Raw genomic sequence first — 14,542 nt, forward strand, 5'->3', positions numbered from 1 at the left:
GTCTTTTCCAAACACTGGAGTTCCTGTGAACACCGCAACACCAGGAACTTGTCTGGCCTTTTGGTTTTCTTTTCAAAGAAGCCAATAACCCCAGGACAGCAGAAGAGGCCTTTCAGTCCTCTGAATGGAAATCTTACCTTTTGCTGGGTCACCAAGCATGGAAATCGAACTGCTGTTTACCCGGAGGCCGGCCTGACACACCTCTTTCACCTAGAAAAGAAGAGACAGCATCTTGTACGTTCTTTTTTCCACATGTAAGGGACACAGCTACTGAATTCTGTAGCACAAGGGCTGGCAAAACGCTTGCAACAGGCAGACACGCGTCCCAGAACACCCGCGTGATAAAGAAAAATGAAAATAATGCCCTCAAGAAGAACCAATGGCAAGAAAATTTGTTGTTTCAGATGCTGAATACTTGTATTTATCAAGTGTTGTACAAAACAGTTCCATGGAAGCAACGGCTGAGGAAAAACTGGAAAAAATCCAACATCTCCAGACAGCACTGCAAGTGCGAGGCTGGACTTTGCACTTTCGTTATTTGCACGGGTGATTTGTGGAAAAGTAAATGCAAGGGAGCTGGCATGAATCGTAGAACGGTTTGGGCTGGAAGGGACCTTAAAGCCCAGCCAGTTCCAACCTCCTGCCATGCGCAGGGACACCTCCCACCAGACCAGGATGCTCCAAGCCCCATCCAACCTGGCCTTGAAGACTCCCAGGGATGGGGCAGCCACAACGTCTCTGGGCAACCTGGGCCACGGCCTCCCCACCCTCATCAGGAAGAATTTCTTCCTAATGCCTCATCTAAATCTTCCCCCTTCCAATTTAAAGCCATTCCCCCACATCCTATCACTTCAGACCCTTGGAAAAAGTTCCTCCGCAGCTTTCCGGGAGCCCCTTTCAGTACTGGAAGCTGCTCTAAGGTCTCCCTGGAGTCTTCTCTTCTCCAGGCTGAACAACCCCAACTCTCTCAGCCTTCTTTGCTTCTCTGTGCTCACTCCTCTATAAGCAGAGTTTCTGACTTCGGAGCATCTCACGGACTTGGATTTAATCCGCACCCTAAGCAGATGTATAACAGAGTGCAAAGGCCAAAGAGTTCTAACTCATTATGGGTGAGACACACAAACAAACTGGTCAAACTGTGCTCTGCCCCTTCAAAAGCAACACAGGGCACTCGCCTCTCCTAACTTCTGCCTCCTAAAAGGCAAGAAAACAGAGGTAGCAAAGAGAACATAGAATCATAGAATCACCAGGTTGGAAGAGACCCACCGGATCATCGAGTCCAACCATTCCTATCAAACACTAAACCATGTCCCTCAACACCTCGTCCACCCGTCCCTTAAACCCCTCCAGGGAAGGGGACTCAACCCCCTCCCTGGGCAGCCTCGCACAGGGACCAATCACCCTTTCCAGGAAAGATTTTTTCCCAATGTCCAGCCTGACCCTCCCCTGGTGGAGCTTGAGGCCATTCCCTCTCGTCCTGTCCCCTGGCCCTTGGGAGAAGAGCCCAGCTCCCTCCTCTCCACAACCTCCTTTCAGGTAGTTGTAGAGAGCAATGAGGTCTCCCCTCAGCCTCCTCTTCTCCAGGCTAAACACCCCCAGCTCTCTCAGCCGTTCCTCATAAGGCTTGTTCTCCAGCCCCCTCACCAGCTTCGTTGGTCTTCTCTGGACTCGCTCCAGAGCCTCAACATGCCCCTGTACTCAGCACTGGTGAGGCCACACCTCAAATCTTGGTTCAGTTCTGGGCCCCTCACTCCCAGAAAGACATTGAGGGGCTAAAGTTCATCTGGAGAAGGGGAATGGAGCTGGGGAAGGGCTGGAGAACAAGTCTTCTGAGGAACAGCTGAGGAAACTGCAGCCTGGAGAAGGGAAGGCTGAGGGGAGGCCTCATTGCTCTCTGCAGCTCCCAGAAAGGAGGTTGTGGTGAGGTGGGCGTTGGTCTCTTGTCCTGAGTAACAACAGACAAGAGGAAATGGCCTCAAGTTGTGCCAGGGAGGTTTAGATTGGATATTGGGAAAAAAAATCTTTACTGAAGGAGCGGTGAAGCATTGCATGAGGCTGCCCAGGGCAGTGGTGGAGTCCCCATCTCTGGAGGGATCCAAAGAACATGTGGCCGTGGCACTTCAGGACATGGTTTAGTCAGTTTATGGTTGGCCTTGACGATCTTAAAGGTCTTTTCCAACCTTAATGATTCTAAGTGTCTTGCCAAACTCCTCCTCCAAACAATGGACAGAGGCACCTCCAGAAAGCAATTTAGCCCGAGGATTTCAGATGCTGGCATTAAACTGGGTTAAAAGGTCCTCTAGGAGCTCCCTTTTTCTTAAAGAACTGTATGAGGAGCTCAGCCACTTTGCCTGGACTATGCTACATCTTCAACAGCTAAAACGAAGCCTGATAATTCCTGCATCCACACTGAGCCTGGAAGCGGTTTATTTTGCTGTAGCTCAATCCAAACTGAACAGAACTGGACTGCATTCAGGCCACGCTCATTCTGAACACAACCATCCCTACCATGACTTAGCACGTTAAATAAAGTTAAAATTTCCACTCAATTCCCTGAGCATCCACATAAAATCATAAAGCATCCTCATGAAAAATAGGCAGGAATAACTTTTCCCAGTAGCTGTGCTGGGCCCTCTGTCCACTACGCTGGAAAAACTAAGGTGAACTTGCCCAAAGCCACCTGACAAACTCCTGGCTTCTGTCAAAAAGGCACTTTGCTCTTCTAAACATACATGAAAGGCTTCACCCACCAGTACTTGATTAGAAATCCACTGGGACAAAGGAATAATCCTTCCATCTTCCTGCAAGGGGCAAAGAAGGCAGCAAATTCTCCAAGAGTAATTGACTCTTGAGGAGGGACTTCTTCCAAGGGCTTGGAGTGATAGGAAGAGGGGGAATGGCTTTAAATTAGAAAGGGAAAGATTAAAATTAGACCTTAGGAAGAAATTTTTGCTGGTGAGGCTGGTGAGGCACTGGCCCAGGTTGCCCAGAGAAGCCATGGATGCCCCGTTCCTGGAGGTGTTCAAGGCCAGGTTGGATGGGGCTCGGAGCAGCCTGGTCCAGTGGGAGGTGTCCCTGCCCCTGGCAGGGGGTTGGAACTGGATAATCTTTAAGGTCCTTTCCAATCCAAACCATTCTATGATTCTACGACTTGCAGCCAGGGTAGAGAGAGCCAGGACACTTCCATCAACAGAACTGGGCTTTGGTGGGACAGAGCACACGTACAGGCACTTGGCGTCAAACATCTTAAGCCAAATAAACACTTCAGGTTACCTCTTCTTCGTTATCAAACAAGAGAAAGGCAAAGGTCTCCTCCAGCTCCTCCTGGCTGTACCCGGCGGCTTCCTTCGCTTGAGCGAAAGCTTTGAGCTGCAGAAGAAACAACATCGCTTTGCTCTAGTCCGTTTGTGCCAGAGCCAAGTGGCTGAGCAGTACAGGGGACATGCGGTGCGAGGACAGCGTGTCCCACATATTTCAACTGTTGCAGAAGCTCGGTGATGCGGGACCAGCTCATGTTCACCCACCATTCCCTCCCGCAGGCACGTGTACACCCAGTGTCCCACCACCAGGTCCCCGATCCATGCATCTGTTGGTCTCTGTCCCCAGCAAAACACGTTTCATGTGCACTTGGGGCACAACAACCCTGGGCAGCTCCAGCCTAGGAGAAGGCTGGCTGGAAAGTGCCTGGAGGAGAAGGACTTGGGGGGGTTGGTTGAACGTGAGCCAGCAGTGGCCCAGGGGGCCAAGAAGGCCAAGGGCATCTTGGCTTGGATCAGACCCGGCATGACCAGCAGGGCCAGGGAGGTTCTTCTCCCTCTGGCCTCAGCCCCGGGGAGACTGCTCCTCGAATCCTGGGGTCAGTTCTGGGCCCTCCCCACCAGAAGGATGTTGAGGCTCTGGAGCGAGTGCAGAGAAGAGCAACGGAGCTGGGGAAGGGGCTGGAGAAGAAGCCTGAGGGCCCTGGGGGTGTTTAGGCTGGAGAAGAGGAGGCTGAGGGGAGACCTCATTGCTCTCTCCAACTCCCTGAAAGGAGGTTGTGGAGAGGAGGGAGCTGGGCTCTTCTCCCAAGGGACAGGGGACAGGACGAGAGGGAATGGCCTCAAGCTCCACCAGGGGAGGCTCAGGCTGGACATCAGGATGAAATTTTTCCCAGAAAGGGTGATTGGTCCCTGTCCGAGGCTGCCCAGGGAGGGGGTTGAGTCCCCTTCCCTGGAGGGGTTTAAGGGCCGGGTGGCCGAGGTGCTGAGGGACATGGGTTAGTGATTGATGGGAATGGTTGGACTCCATGATCCCGTGGGTCTCTTCCAACCTGGTTATTCTATGATTCTATGACAGGCTGAGAGAGCTGAGATCGTTCAGCTTGGAGAAGAAAAGGCTCCAGGGAGACCTTAGAGTGACCTTCCAGGACCTGAACTGGCTTCAGGAAAGCTGGGGAGGGATTTTGTTTACAAAGGCCTGTAGTGACAGGACAAGGGGAAACGTCTTTAAATTGGAAGGGAGAAGACTTGGATTAGACATTAGGAAGAAATTCTTCCAAATGAGGATGGGGAGGCCCTGGCTCAGGTTGCCCAGGGAAGTTGTGGCTGCCCCATCCCTGGAGGTGTTCAAGGTCAGGCTGGATGGGGCTTTGAGCACCCTGAGCTAGTGGGAGGTGTCCCTGCCCACGAAGTGGGGCTGGAACTGGATGATCTTTAAGGTCCCTCCCAACCCAATCATTCAAAGATTCTATGATCATTAAAGCAGGGCACGTTCTCTGTGCAGACAGGGAGAACATGACAGGAGCCAGCAGAGGCAGGTCTGAGTCCAAGATGTTTTGGGGCTTTAATAAAAGAAGTTGTAGAAGAATTGGATTTTAAAAACTGGGTTAGAAGCCAAGAAAACAACAATCTCATCACTGCTTTTGCATATTTTGGCTTTAGAGCTTGCAGGTGAAACAACATATGAGGGGGGTTGGAATTGGATTATATTCTAGGTCCCTTCCAACCCAAACCATCCTATGATTCTACTTGATACCTTTTTCTCCATTTTTTTTTTATCCAGCTCCACAGTGAGTGTCCCAGATTTAGGCACCCAAAACATCTAAGCCCTATTTCATTCATGACAACAAGCAGACTGGTCATCTCCAGTCCCCACAGGAGACAACCCGTTTTCCATGCCAACAGGACTGTAGGGATGAAGGCATTTTAAAAGTGGTTTCATAGAATCACCAGGTTGGAAGAGACCCACCAGACCAATGGTCCAACCATTCCTATCAATCACTAACCCATGTTCCTCAGCACCTCGTCCACCCATCCCTTAAACCCCTCCAGGGAAGGGGACTCAACCCCCTCCCTGGGCAGCCTCAGACAGGGACCAGTCACCCTTTCTGGGAAATAGTTTTTCCTAATGTTCAGCGTAAACCTCCCCTGGTGGAGCTTGAGGCCATTCCCTCTCGTCCTGTCCCCTGGCCCTTGGGAGAAGAGCCCAGCTCCCTCCTCTCCACAACCTCCTCTCAGGGACTTGGAGAGAGCAATGAGGTCTCCCCTCAGCCTCCTCTTCTCCAGGAATGTGTTTCCTCACATTCCAGTCAGTTGGAGAGAGGGAGAAAGGGTTAAAACTGGTGCTTGCTCAGGTGTGAGGACAGAAGAAACACCACAGGGAGATCTGCTCTGCAGTGAGTCTGCAGGAGTGCTGCTGACACCAAAGCTCTCCTCTAGATATCAACCCAGGATTTCAACCTGCCCCCAAAGCCTCCTCCAGGAACTGAATGTTTGGAAACATTGGCTGAATGGACCTTTTGTTCCTGGTGAGATTGGAAGAAGGGCAAGAAAGCCAAGGCTACCTTCAGTCAGGAACTGCCAAGGGAAGATCTGCCAACAGAGCAGACACTTGCAGCTCCCAGAGAAATGCCACCCCCTCTCTCGAGCTGCCAGGTCTCCCTGCTCCCCCACCAGCCTTACCTCACTTAAAAAAACATCGTTTTCCACCAAAACTGCTTGGCTGTACTGAAAACTGTCCTGAGATGCAGAGTCCAAATAGGAGCGCTGCAGCACCGAAACCGCCGTCTGCAAAAGGCAACTCGACTCTTCCAACTCCAGCTGAGAACCTGGAGGAAGGAAGCAAAAAGCAGGTGCAGATGTTAAATCTGAGCAGCCCCAGGTGAGGATGGGACCTCAGTAGAGATTGGGGGCAGCTGCGTGGCTCGTTTAACAAGCTCGGATCTCAGTGGAGCAGCTCCCTGACTCCCATTGGGAGCAGCAGCTCCCCTCCAGCCATGGAACCACGAAGTCATAGAATCACAGAACAACCAGGTTGGAAGAGACCCACCGGATGATCGAGTCCAACCATTCCCATCAATCACTAAACCATAGAGACCTTAGAGCAGCTTCCAGTACTTGAAAGGGGCTCCAGGAAAGCTGGTGAGGGACTTTTTACAAATGAATACAGTGATAGGAAGAGGGGGAATGGCTTTAGATTGGAAAGGGGAAGATTTAGATTAGACGTTAGGAAGAAATTCTTCCCAATGAGGGTGGTGAGACCCTGGCCCAGGTTGCCCGGAGAAGTGGTGGCTGCCCCATCCCTGGAGGTGTTCAAGGCCAGGTTGGATGGGGCTTGGAGCAACCTGGTCTGGTGGGAGGTGTCTCTGCTCATGGCAGGGGGTGTGGAACTGGATGGGCTTTAAAGTTCCTTCCAACCCAAACCATTGCATGATTCATGAGCTATGAGATTTCAAATCCCAAGCTGAGTTTGTACCACAGACACATAGGAGAGATGAACCTTTTCAGATTCATAAACTTCAGAAAAGAAAGCAGTCATCTACTGCCAAACCACACCCAAAGAACAGGTTTTGCACACCAGTCCCTAACCAACCTCACCGAAATTTTTGGGGACAGAGAAGCTCTTCTTTTAAACTCTAAGAGGTCCACATTCCTTTGGTGACAAGAAGACAGCAACAGTTGTCACCCTGCAATCTGCTGGAGTTTCGAACTCTATTTTTAAAGGGAGCTTCCCGACCCTCCAGCTGATCCAGCTTCCACCCAGCTTAGTGTCATCTCCAAACTTGCTCAGGGTGCGCTCGATGCCTTCATCCAGATCATTGATGAAGACATTGAACAGGGCTGGACCCAGCACTGAGCCCTGGGGACACCACTTGTCACTGGCCTCCAGCTGGAGTTAACTCCATTTCCCACCACTCTCTGGGCCCTCCAGCCAACCAGTTTTCCACCCAGGAGAGTGTGCGCCTGGCCAGGCCAGAGGTGACAGTTTCCGAAGCAGAACGCTGGGAGAAACTGTGTCAAAGGCTTTACTGAAGTCCAAGAAGATCAATCCACAGCATTTCACTTGTCCAGTAGGTGAGTCACCTTGTCATAGAAGTCGATCAGGTTAGTCTGGCAAGACCTGCCTTTTGTGAACCCGTGTTGACTGGGCCTGATCACCCGGTTCTCTTGCATGTGCTTCATGATAGCACTCAAGATCACCTCCTCCATGACTTTCCCCGGCACTGAGGTCAGACTGACAGGCCTGGAGTTCCCTGGATCCTCCCTGCGACTCTTCTTGTAGACGGGCACAACATCAGCCAGCCTCCAAGGGACCCCAAAGCCCATCCAGTTCCAATCCCCTGTCATGGGCAGGGACACCTCCCACTGGGTCAGGCTGCTCCAAGCCCCATCCAACCTGCCCTTGAGCACCTCCAGGGATGGGGCAACCACCACTTCTCTGGCAAACGTGGGCCAGGGCGTCATCGCCCTCACAGGAAAACATTTCTTCCTAAGATCTCATCTCAATCACCCCCTTTTCAGCTTAAAACTGTTCCCACTCATCCTATCCCTGCAACTCCTGATCAAGAGCCTTTTCCCAGCTTTCCTCTAGCCCCTCTCCGTGCTGGAAGGCTGCTATAAGATCATAAATCTTCGTCGCAAATTACTTTAAGCTGAAATTGGACCTAATGTAAGGAGCACTGTGTTCAGTTCTGGAGTCCTCAGTACAGGAAGGACATGGAGCTGTTGGAATGAATCCAGAGGAGGCCACAAAGATAATCTGAGAGCTGGAGCACCTCCCATACAAGGACAAGCTGAGAGAGTTGGGGTTGTTCAGCCTGGAGAAGAGAAGGCAGCAAGGAGACCTTATAGTGGCCTTCTAGTACTGAAAGAGGCTCTAGGAAAGCTGGGGAGGGGCTCTTGATCAGGGAGTGCAGCGATAGGATGAGGGGAACGGTTTTAAAGCTGAAAGAGGGGAGATTGAGATGAGATTTTGTGAGGGTAGTTAGGACCTGGCCCTGGTTGTCCAGGGAAGTCGTGGCTGCCCCATCCCTGGAGGTGTTCCAGGTCAGGTTGGATGGGGCTTGGAGCAACCTGATCTAGTGGGAGGTGACCCTGCCCATAGCAGGGGGCTTGGAACTGGATGAGCTTTGAGGTCCCCTCCAACACAAACCATTCTGTGATTTCATATTCAGTTCCTTTCAGAGGTAAAAGCTAAAGGCTTTAAAGAAAAAGCCTGCAAACCTCTTGGAAATGCAGCAAACCCAGCAATTCCGCAGGTGAGGACTCAAAGATTTGTTCCTCCTTGCAAGTTCAGCTCCAGTGTAAAAATGAAAGTCCAAAAGGGAAAGAAAGAACTTGCTGGAGTCATACACAAACACAGGAGATGAGAACATCGCAAAGTGTAGCACCAAGCCCAGAAGCTTGCTGTGACCCTCATCTCCCCTTCCAGATTCCAGAGGCTCCTTCAGATCTGTCCCCACCCTAAGGAAGAGTTTGGGTTCACGGAAACACACGCAAAACCCTGACACACGCAGGTTTCCTTTGCCGGAGCAGAGGGCTCTTGCCAGTCTCTGCGCAGAATGCGAGGAGACGAAAGTAAAAGTGCCTCAACAAGAAGTAAAAGTGAAAGTGTCCATCGCCCTGTGAGCAGCTTGGATGAGCGACTACCACGCAGCACGGAATCATAGAATGGGTTGGGTTGGAAGGGACCTCAAAGCCCATCTAGCTCCAACCCCCCTGTCATGGGCAGAGACACCTCCCACTGGATCAGGCTGCTCAAAGCTCCATCCAACTTGGGTCTCTGTTTCATGGATCTAAAGGGTTTGGGCTCCTCCTCACAGATAGATCTGAAGGGACACATCTCAGCCTTTAAGGGTTTGTATCACCTGGTTGATGGTCACTGGGGTTCATTTTATGCTGAGTCCAATGCCTTGATTTCCATAGAATCACAGAATTATGGAATGGGCTGCGTAGAAAGGGTCCTTAAAGATCATCCAGTTCCAAACCCCGCGATGGGCAGGGACACCTCCCACTGGACCAGGTTGCTCAAAGCCCCATCCACCCTGGCCTTGAACACCCCCAGGGATGGGGCAGCCACGACTTCCCTGGGGAACCTGGGCCAGGGCCTCCCCACCCTCATCATGAAGAATTTCTCCCTAACGTCTAATCCATATCTTCTCCCTTCCAATTTAAAGCCATTCCCCCTTGTCCTTTCACTACAAGCCCTCAGAAGAAGTCCCTCCCCAGCTCTCAGGACAAGTTGCAGAGAGGTCCTCATGCCACAGCTGCTCTGCTCTTGGTGAAAACTCTACTCGGAGCAGGAGTTTTCCACCAGAGAAACCTTCCAGGTAACATTTCTTTGATTTGGTAACCTCCCTCCTGCTCCTCTCAGCCACTCATGTAATTGAGGATGTGGTTATTAAAGGTTTTCCTTCGTTAACCATTGCACACGCCATGTTTGCTGCCTTTTGGGTCAGCAAATGCTCCTCAAAGCTGTCCTGCCACAGCTCCCTTCTCCTGTCACCTATGACAGGGTTGCCACCTGTGGATTTGCTCACCTGTAGGCATCTGCACTGACTCTTCCCACATCCAGCACCAGGTGTTTTAGCGCTGAGACAACTACAGACAACTCTTTCATTGCAACCCACCCAGCCAACTGATTCTCCATGCTACTGCAGCTTGATGAACTCTGAAAGCCAGACTTGATGAGCTTTGACCTTTCAGAAGAGCTGTAGAGTCCTGCTCAACAAACTAAAATCCCCACTGGTGCCAGGTTTGCCTTTGCTAGGTTACGTTCTGAGGTTCCCTCACACAGGCACTACATCAAAAACCACATGTTGAAACCCAACCAACCACACGTCACCCGCCGAGGAACATCTAGCCCTCCCTTGCCATCACGTGAGCTGGAGTTCCATCTACTGCATCCCATAACCCCAAAAAGTCAATGCTGGGATCACCCCATGTGCTGCCAAGACAATCACACACGCTGCAGTGATGTCCAGGGTCTCCTGACATGAAGGCAGCACCAACAGCGTGAAAAACAAGGTGCCCAAGGCAGAGCCCCCTCATTTAGAAGAAGAGAAAGAAAAATACGCGTTTGCAGCTGGAAAAAGTGGGCAAATGGTTCTCCTGCCTGAAATCCCACAGCTCTGCTCCACCAAACTGCTGGTTATGGACTCCTTTTGCCTTTTGTAGAATCATAGAATCGCTTGGTTGGAAAAGATCTTTGAGATCATCAAGTCCAACCGTACCTGTCCACTACTAAAACACATCCCTGAGCTCCTCATCTTCCCATCTTTTAAGCACCTCCAGGGATGGGGACTCCACCACCTCCCTGGGCAGCCTCTGCCAGGGCCTGAGAAACCTTGTGGCGAAGATATTTTTCCTGATGTCCAATCTGAACCTCCTCTGGGGAAACTTGAGGCCATTCCCTCTTGTCCTATCCCTTGGGAGAAGAGGCCAACTCCCACCTTGCTACAACCTCCTTTCAGGGAGTTGTAGGCAGTGAAAAGGTCCCCCCTCAGCCTCCTTTTCTCCAGCTTAAACAACCCCAGGTCCATCAGCTGCCTCTCATAACTCTTGTTCTCCAGACCCTTCATCACCTCCATTCCCCTTCTCTGGATGCACTCCAGCCCCTCAATGTCCCTCTTGGAGTGAGGGGCTCAAAACTGAAGAGAGGATTTGAGGTGCAGCCTCACCAGTGCTGAGCGCAGGGGCACAATCACCTCCCTGGACCTGCTGGTCACGCCGTTTCTGATCCAAGCCAAGATGCCATTGGCCTTCTCGGCCACCTGGGCCACTGCTTGCTCATGTTCAGCCACTGTCAACCAACATCCCCAAGGGCCTTCTTCTCCAGGAAGCTTTCCAACCACTCTTCCCCAAGCCTGAAGCACTGAACGTGGTTGTTGTGTCCCAAGTGCAGGACTTGGCCTTGTTGAACCTCATCCTGTTGGTCTCAGCCCATGGATGCAGCCTGTTCAGATCCCTTTGGAGCCTCCTGACCCTCAAGCACATTGATGATTACTCCCAGCTTAGTGTCATCTGTCAACTTACAAAGGGTGCCCTCAATCCCCTCATCCAGATTATCAATAAAGATGACTTTAAGCAAGCCTGAAAACTTCCCCAGGCGTGGTTTGTCGCATGACTTCTGCTCTCACTACAGATGCTCTCCTTTCAGCGCTGACTTTCTTACCCTTTGTCTCTTGTTCTGCTCGATATGGCAACAAAGCTCTAACCACCCGCTCTCTTCGGATCCTTTTGCTGCGGAAATTACCAAGACACGCTTAGAGATTAAAATAAAACCAGAACCAAAGCCAAGTCCTACAATCTCCATGCACACAATGACTCCAAATGCCCCTCTGGAACTGTGGGTAGTGATTTCACCATCAAAAAAAACCACAAAAAAAGCTCCAAAATGTGCAAAAATAGCATTTACCAAAAAAGAAGTTTCACTTTCTTGTCTCGAAGTGATTCTAACCACGTAAATCCCTGGGGCAGATGCCAGAGTGACCAACATAGAATCAGAAACATGGAATGGGTTGGGTTGGAAGGGACCTCAAAGCCCATCCAGTTTCGACCCCCCTGCCACGGGCAGGGACACCTCCCACTGGACCAAGTGGCTCAAAGCCCCATCCAACCTGGCCTTGAACACCTCCAGGGATGGGGCAGCCACAAGTTCTCTGGGCAACCTGGGCCAGGGACTCTACACCCTCACTGCAAAACATTTCATCCTAAGATCTCATCTCAATCTCCCCTCATTCAGCTTAAAACGATTCTTGCTCGTTCTATCCCTGCACTCCTCCCCAGCTTTCCCGTAGCCCCCTTCCAGTACTGGAAGCTGCTCTAAGGTCTCCCTGGAGCCTTCTCTTCTCCAGGCTGAACAACCCCAACTCTCTCAGCTTGGCCTCGTAGCAGAGGTGCTTCTCCCCTCGCATCATCTCCATGGTTTCCTCTGGACCTGTTCCAACTGTTCCATCTTTTTCCTGTGCTGAGAATTCCAGAACTGGACACAGGACTCCAGGTGGGGTCTCACAAAAGCAGAGTAGATGAGGAGAATCCTCTCGCTTGCCCTGCTGGCCGCGCTTCTTCTGATGAAGATGTAAGCCAGCTCTGCTATCATCAAAACCACCAGCTTCAGAGGAACACTAAAAATAGATTATATTAGTATGTAAAACCAGTTTCAGAGCTGAGTAACATAGTCTCATGTCGTAGGCAAGCACTTAACCCTTCTGATCAGAGCAGATACGGAACTCTGTGACAGAATGAGTTCTCTGATGGAAAACAGCGATTTCTGTGAAATCAGATATTTTCTGGAAAACACACTGTACAGAACAAATCCATTCAAGTGCACACCAGTCATTTCCAGGCTGAATCATAGGGCAGGGGGCTCCAGAAAAGCTGGGGAGGGACTTTTTACAAGGGCCTGGAGTGACAGGATGAAGGGCAATGGCTTTAAATTGGAAGGAGGAAGATTTATATTGGACACTAGGAAGAAATTCTTTCCCACGAGGGTGGGGAGGCCCTGGCAGAGGTTGGCCAGAGAAGTTGTGGATGCCCCATAGACTCATAGAATATTTTGGCTTGGAAGGGACCTTAAAGATCATCTAGTTCCAACCCCCCTGCCATGGGCAGGGACACCTCCCACTAGATCAGGCTGCCCAAGGCCCCATCCAACCTGGCCTTCAACACCTCCAGGGATGGGGCAGCTATGACTTCCCTGGGCAACCTGTTCCTGTGTCTCCCCACTTTTATGGTGAAGAAATTCTTCCTTGTGTCTAGCCTAAATGTGCCCCTCTCCAGTTTATACATATTGCCTCTTGTCCTACCACTACAAGCCTTTGTGAACAGTCCCTCCCCAGCTTTCTTGTAGGCCCCCTTCAGGTATTGAAATGTAGCTATAAGGTCTCCTCAGAGACTTCTCCAGGCTTCCATCCCTGGAGGTGTTCAAAGTCATGTTGGATGGGGCCAATTCTACGATTCTACAATTCAGTGATTCAATGATTCTATGAGTTGGTGTTTCTACGATTCTAGGACTCTACAAATCGGTGATTCTATCACAGAATCACAGAATCACAGAATAACCAGGTTGGAAGAGACCCACCGGATCACCGAGTCCAACCGTTCCTACCAAACACTAAACCATATCCCTCAGCACCTCGTCCACCCGTGCCTTAAACACCTCCAGGGAAGGTGACTCAACCACCTCCCTGGGCAGCCTGTTCCAGTGCCCAATGACCCTTTCTGTAAAGAATTTTTTCCTAACGTCTAGCCTAAACCTCCCCTGGCGGAGCTTGAGGCCATTCCCTCTTGTCCTGTCCCCTGTCACTTGGGAAACTGTCACTATGATTCAATACTTCTATGATTCTGTAACTCTGTGATGCTATGATTCTACAATCATATGATTTTACAACTCCGTGTTGCTACAATTCTATGATTCAGTGATGCTGTCATTCTACAATCCTATGTTCTACAACTCTTGTGATGCTACAGTTCTACGATTCCACCATTCTATGATTCTCAAACTTGGTGATTCAATGATTCTATGATTCAGTGATTCTACGATCCTATGACTCCACAACTCTGTGACGCTACGATTCTATGATTCTACGATCCTACGATTCTACAATTCCACGATTCTATGATTCTACAACTTGGTGATCCAACGATTCTACGATTTTGTGCTTCTACAATTCTATGACTTTACAATTCGGTGATTCTACGATTCTACAATTCCACAGTTCCCTGATTCTGTGATTCTAAAACTCCGTGATGCTACGATTCTATGATTCGGTGATTCTACGATTCTATGATTCCACCAGTCTACGATTCTACAACTCTGTGATGCTATGATTCTATGATTCCACAAGTCTATGATTCTACAATTCAGTGATTCAATGATTCTATGATTCAATGATTCTACAATTCTACGATTCTATGATTCTACAATTATATGATTCTACGATTCTATGATTCTACAGTTTGGTGACGCTATGATTCTATGATTCCACAAGTCTACAATTCAGTGATTCTATGATTCTATGATTCAATGATTCTATGATTCAATGATTCTATGATTCTACAATTTTACGATTCTATGATTCTACGATTCTATGATTCTACAACTCTGTGATGCTATGATTCTATGATTCCACAAGTCTACGATTCTACAATTCAGTGATTCAATGATTCTATGATTCAATGATTCTATGATTCTACAATTCTATGATTCGGTGATTCTATGATTCTGCAATTCTATGATTCTACAATTCTATGATTCCACAAGTCTACGATTCTACAATTCAGTG

At 49.9% G+C, this 14,542-nt stretch overlaps 2 protein-coding genes across 6 annotated transcripts in view; both read right to left on the reverse strand.

Moving 5' to 3' along the window:
• The window catches only part of LOC138725484 (calmodulin, striated muscle), a 113,997-nt gene that overhangs the window by 65,572 nt on the left and 33,883 nt on the right, over nucleotides 1-14,542 (reverse strand). The window lies entirely within an intron of this gene.
• The window catches only part of TASOR2 (transcription activation suppressor family member 2), a 46,843-nt gene that overhangs the window by 31,092 nt on the left and 1,209 nt on the right, over nucleotides 1-14,542 (reverse strand). For all 5 annotated transcript variants that reach the window (XM_069860382.1, XM_069860687.1, XM_069860450.1 and 2 more), the window contains exons 2-4: nucleotides 5,940-6,085; nucleotides 3,274-3,369; nucleotides 138-210 (exon numbers count right to left, since the gene is read on the reverse strand). In XM_069860382.1, coding sequence (XP_069716483.1) covers nucleotides 138-210; nucleotides 3,274-3,369; nucleotides 5,940-6,085 — 315 coding nt within the window. The remainder of the gene's footprint in view (nucleotides 1-137; nucleotides 211-3,273; nucleotides 3,370-5,939; nucleotides 6,086-14,542) is intronic.

Source organism: Phaenicophaeus curvirostris, chromosome 1, assembly GCF_032191515.1.
Source record: "Phaenicophaeus curvirostris isolate KB17595 chromosome 1, BPBGC_Pcur_1.0, whole genome shotgun sequence".
Taxonomy (NCBI): domain Eukaryota; kingdom Metazoa; phylum Chordata; class Aves; order Cuculiformes; family Cuculidae; genus Phaenicophaeus; species Phaenicophaeus curvirostris.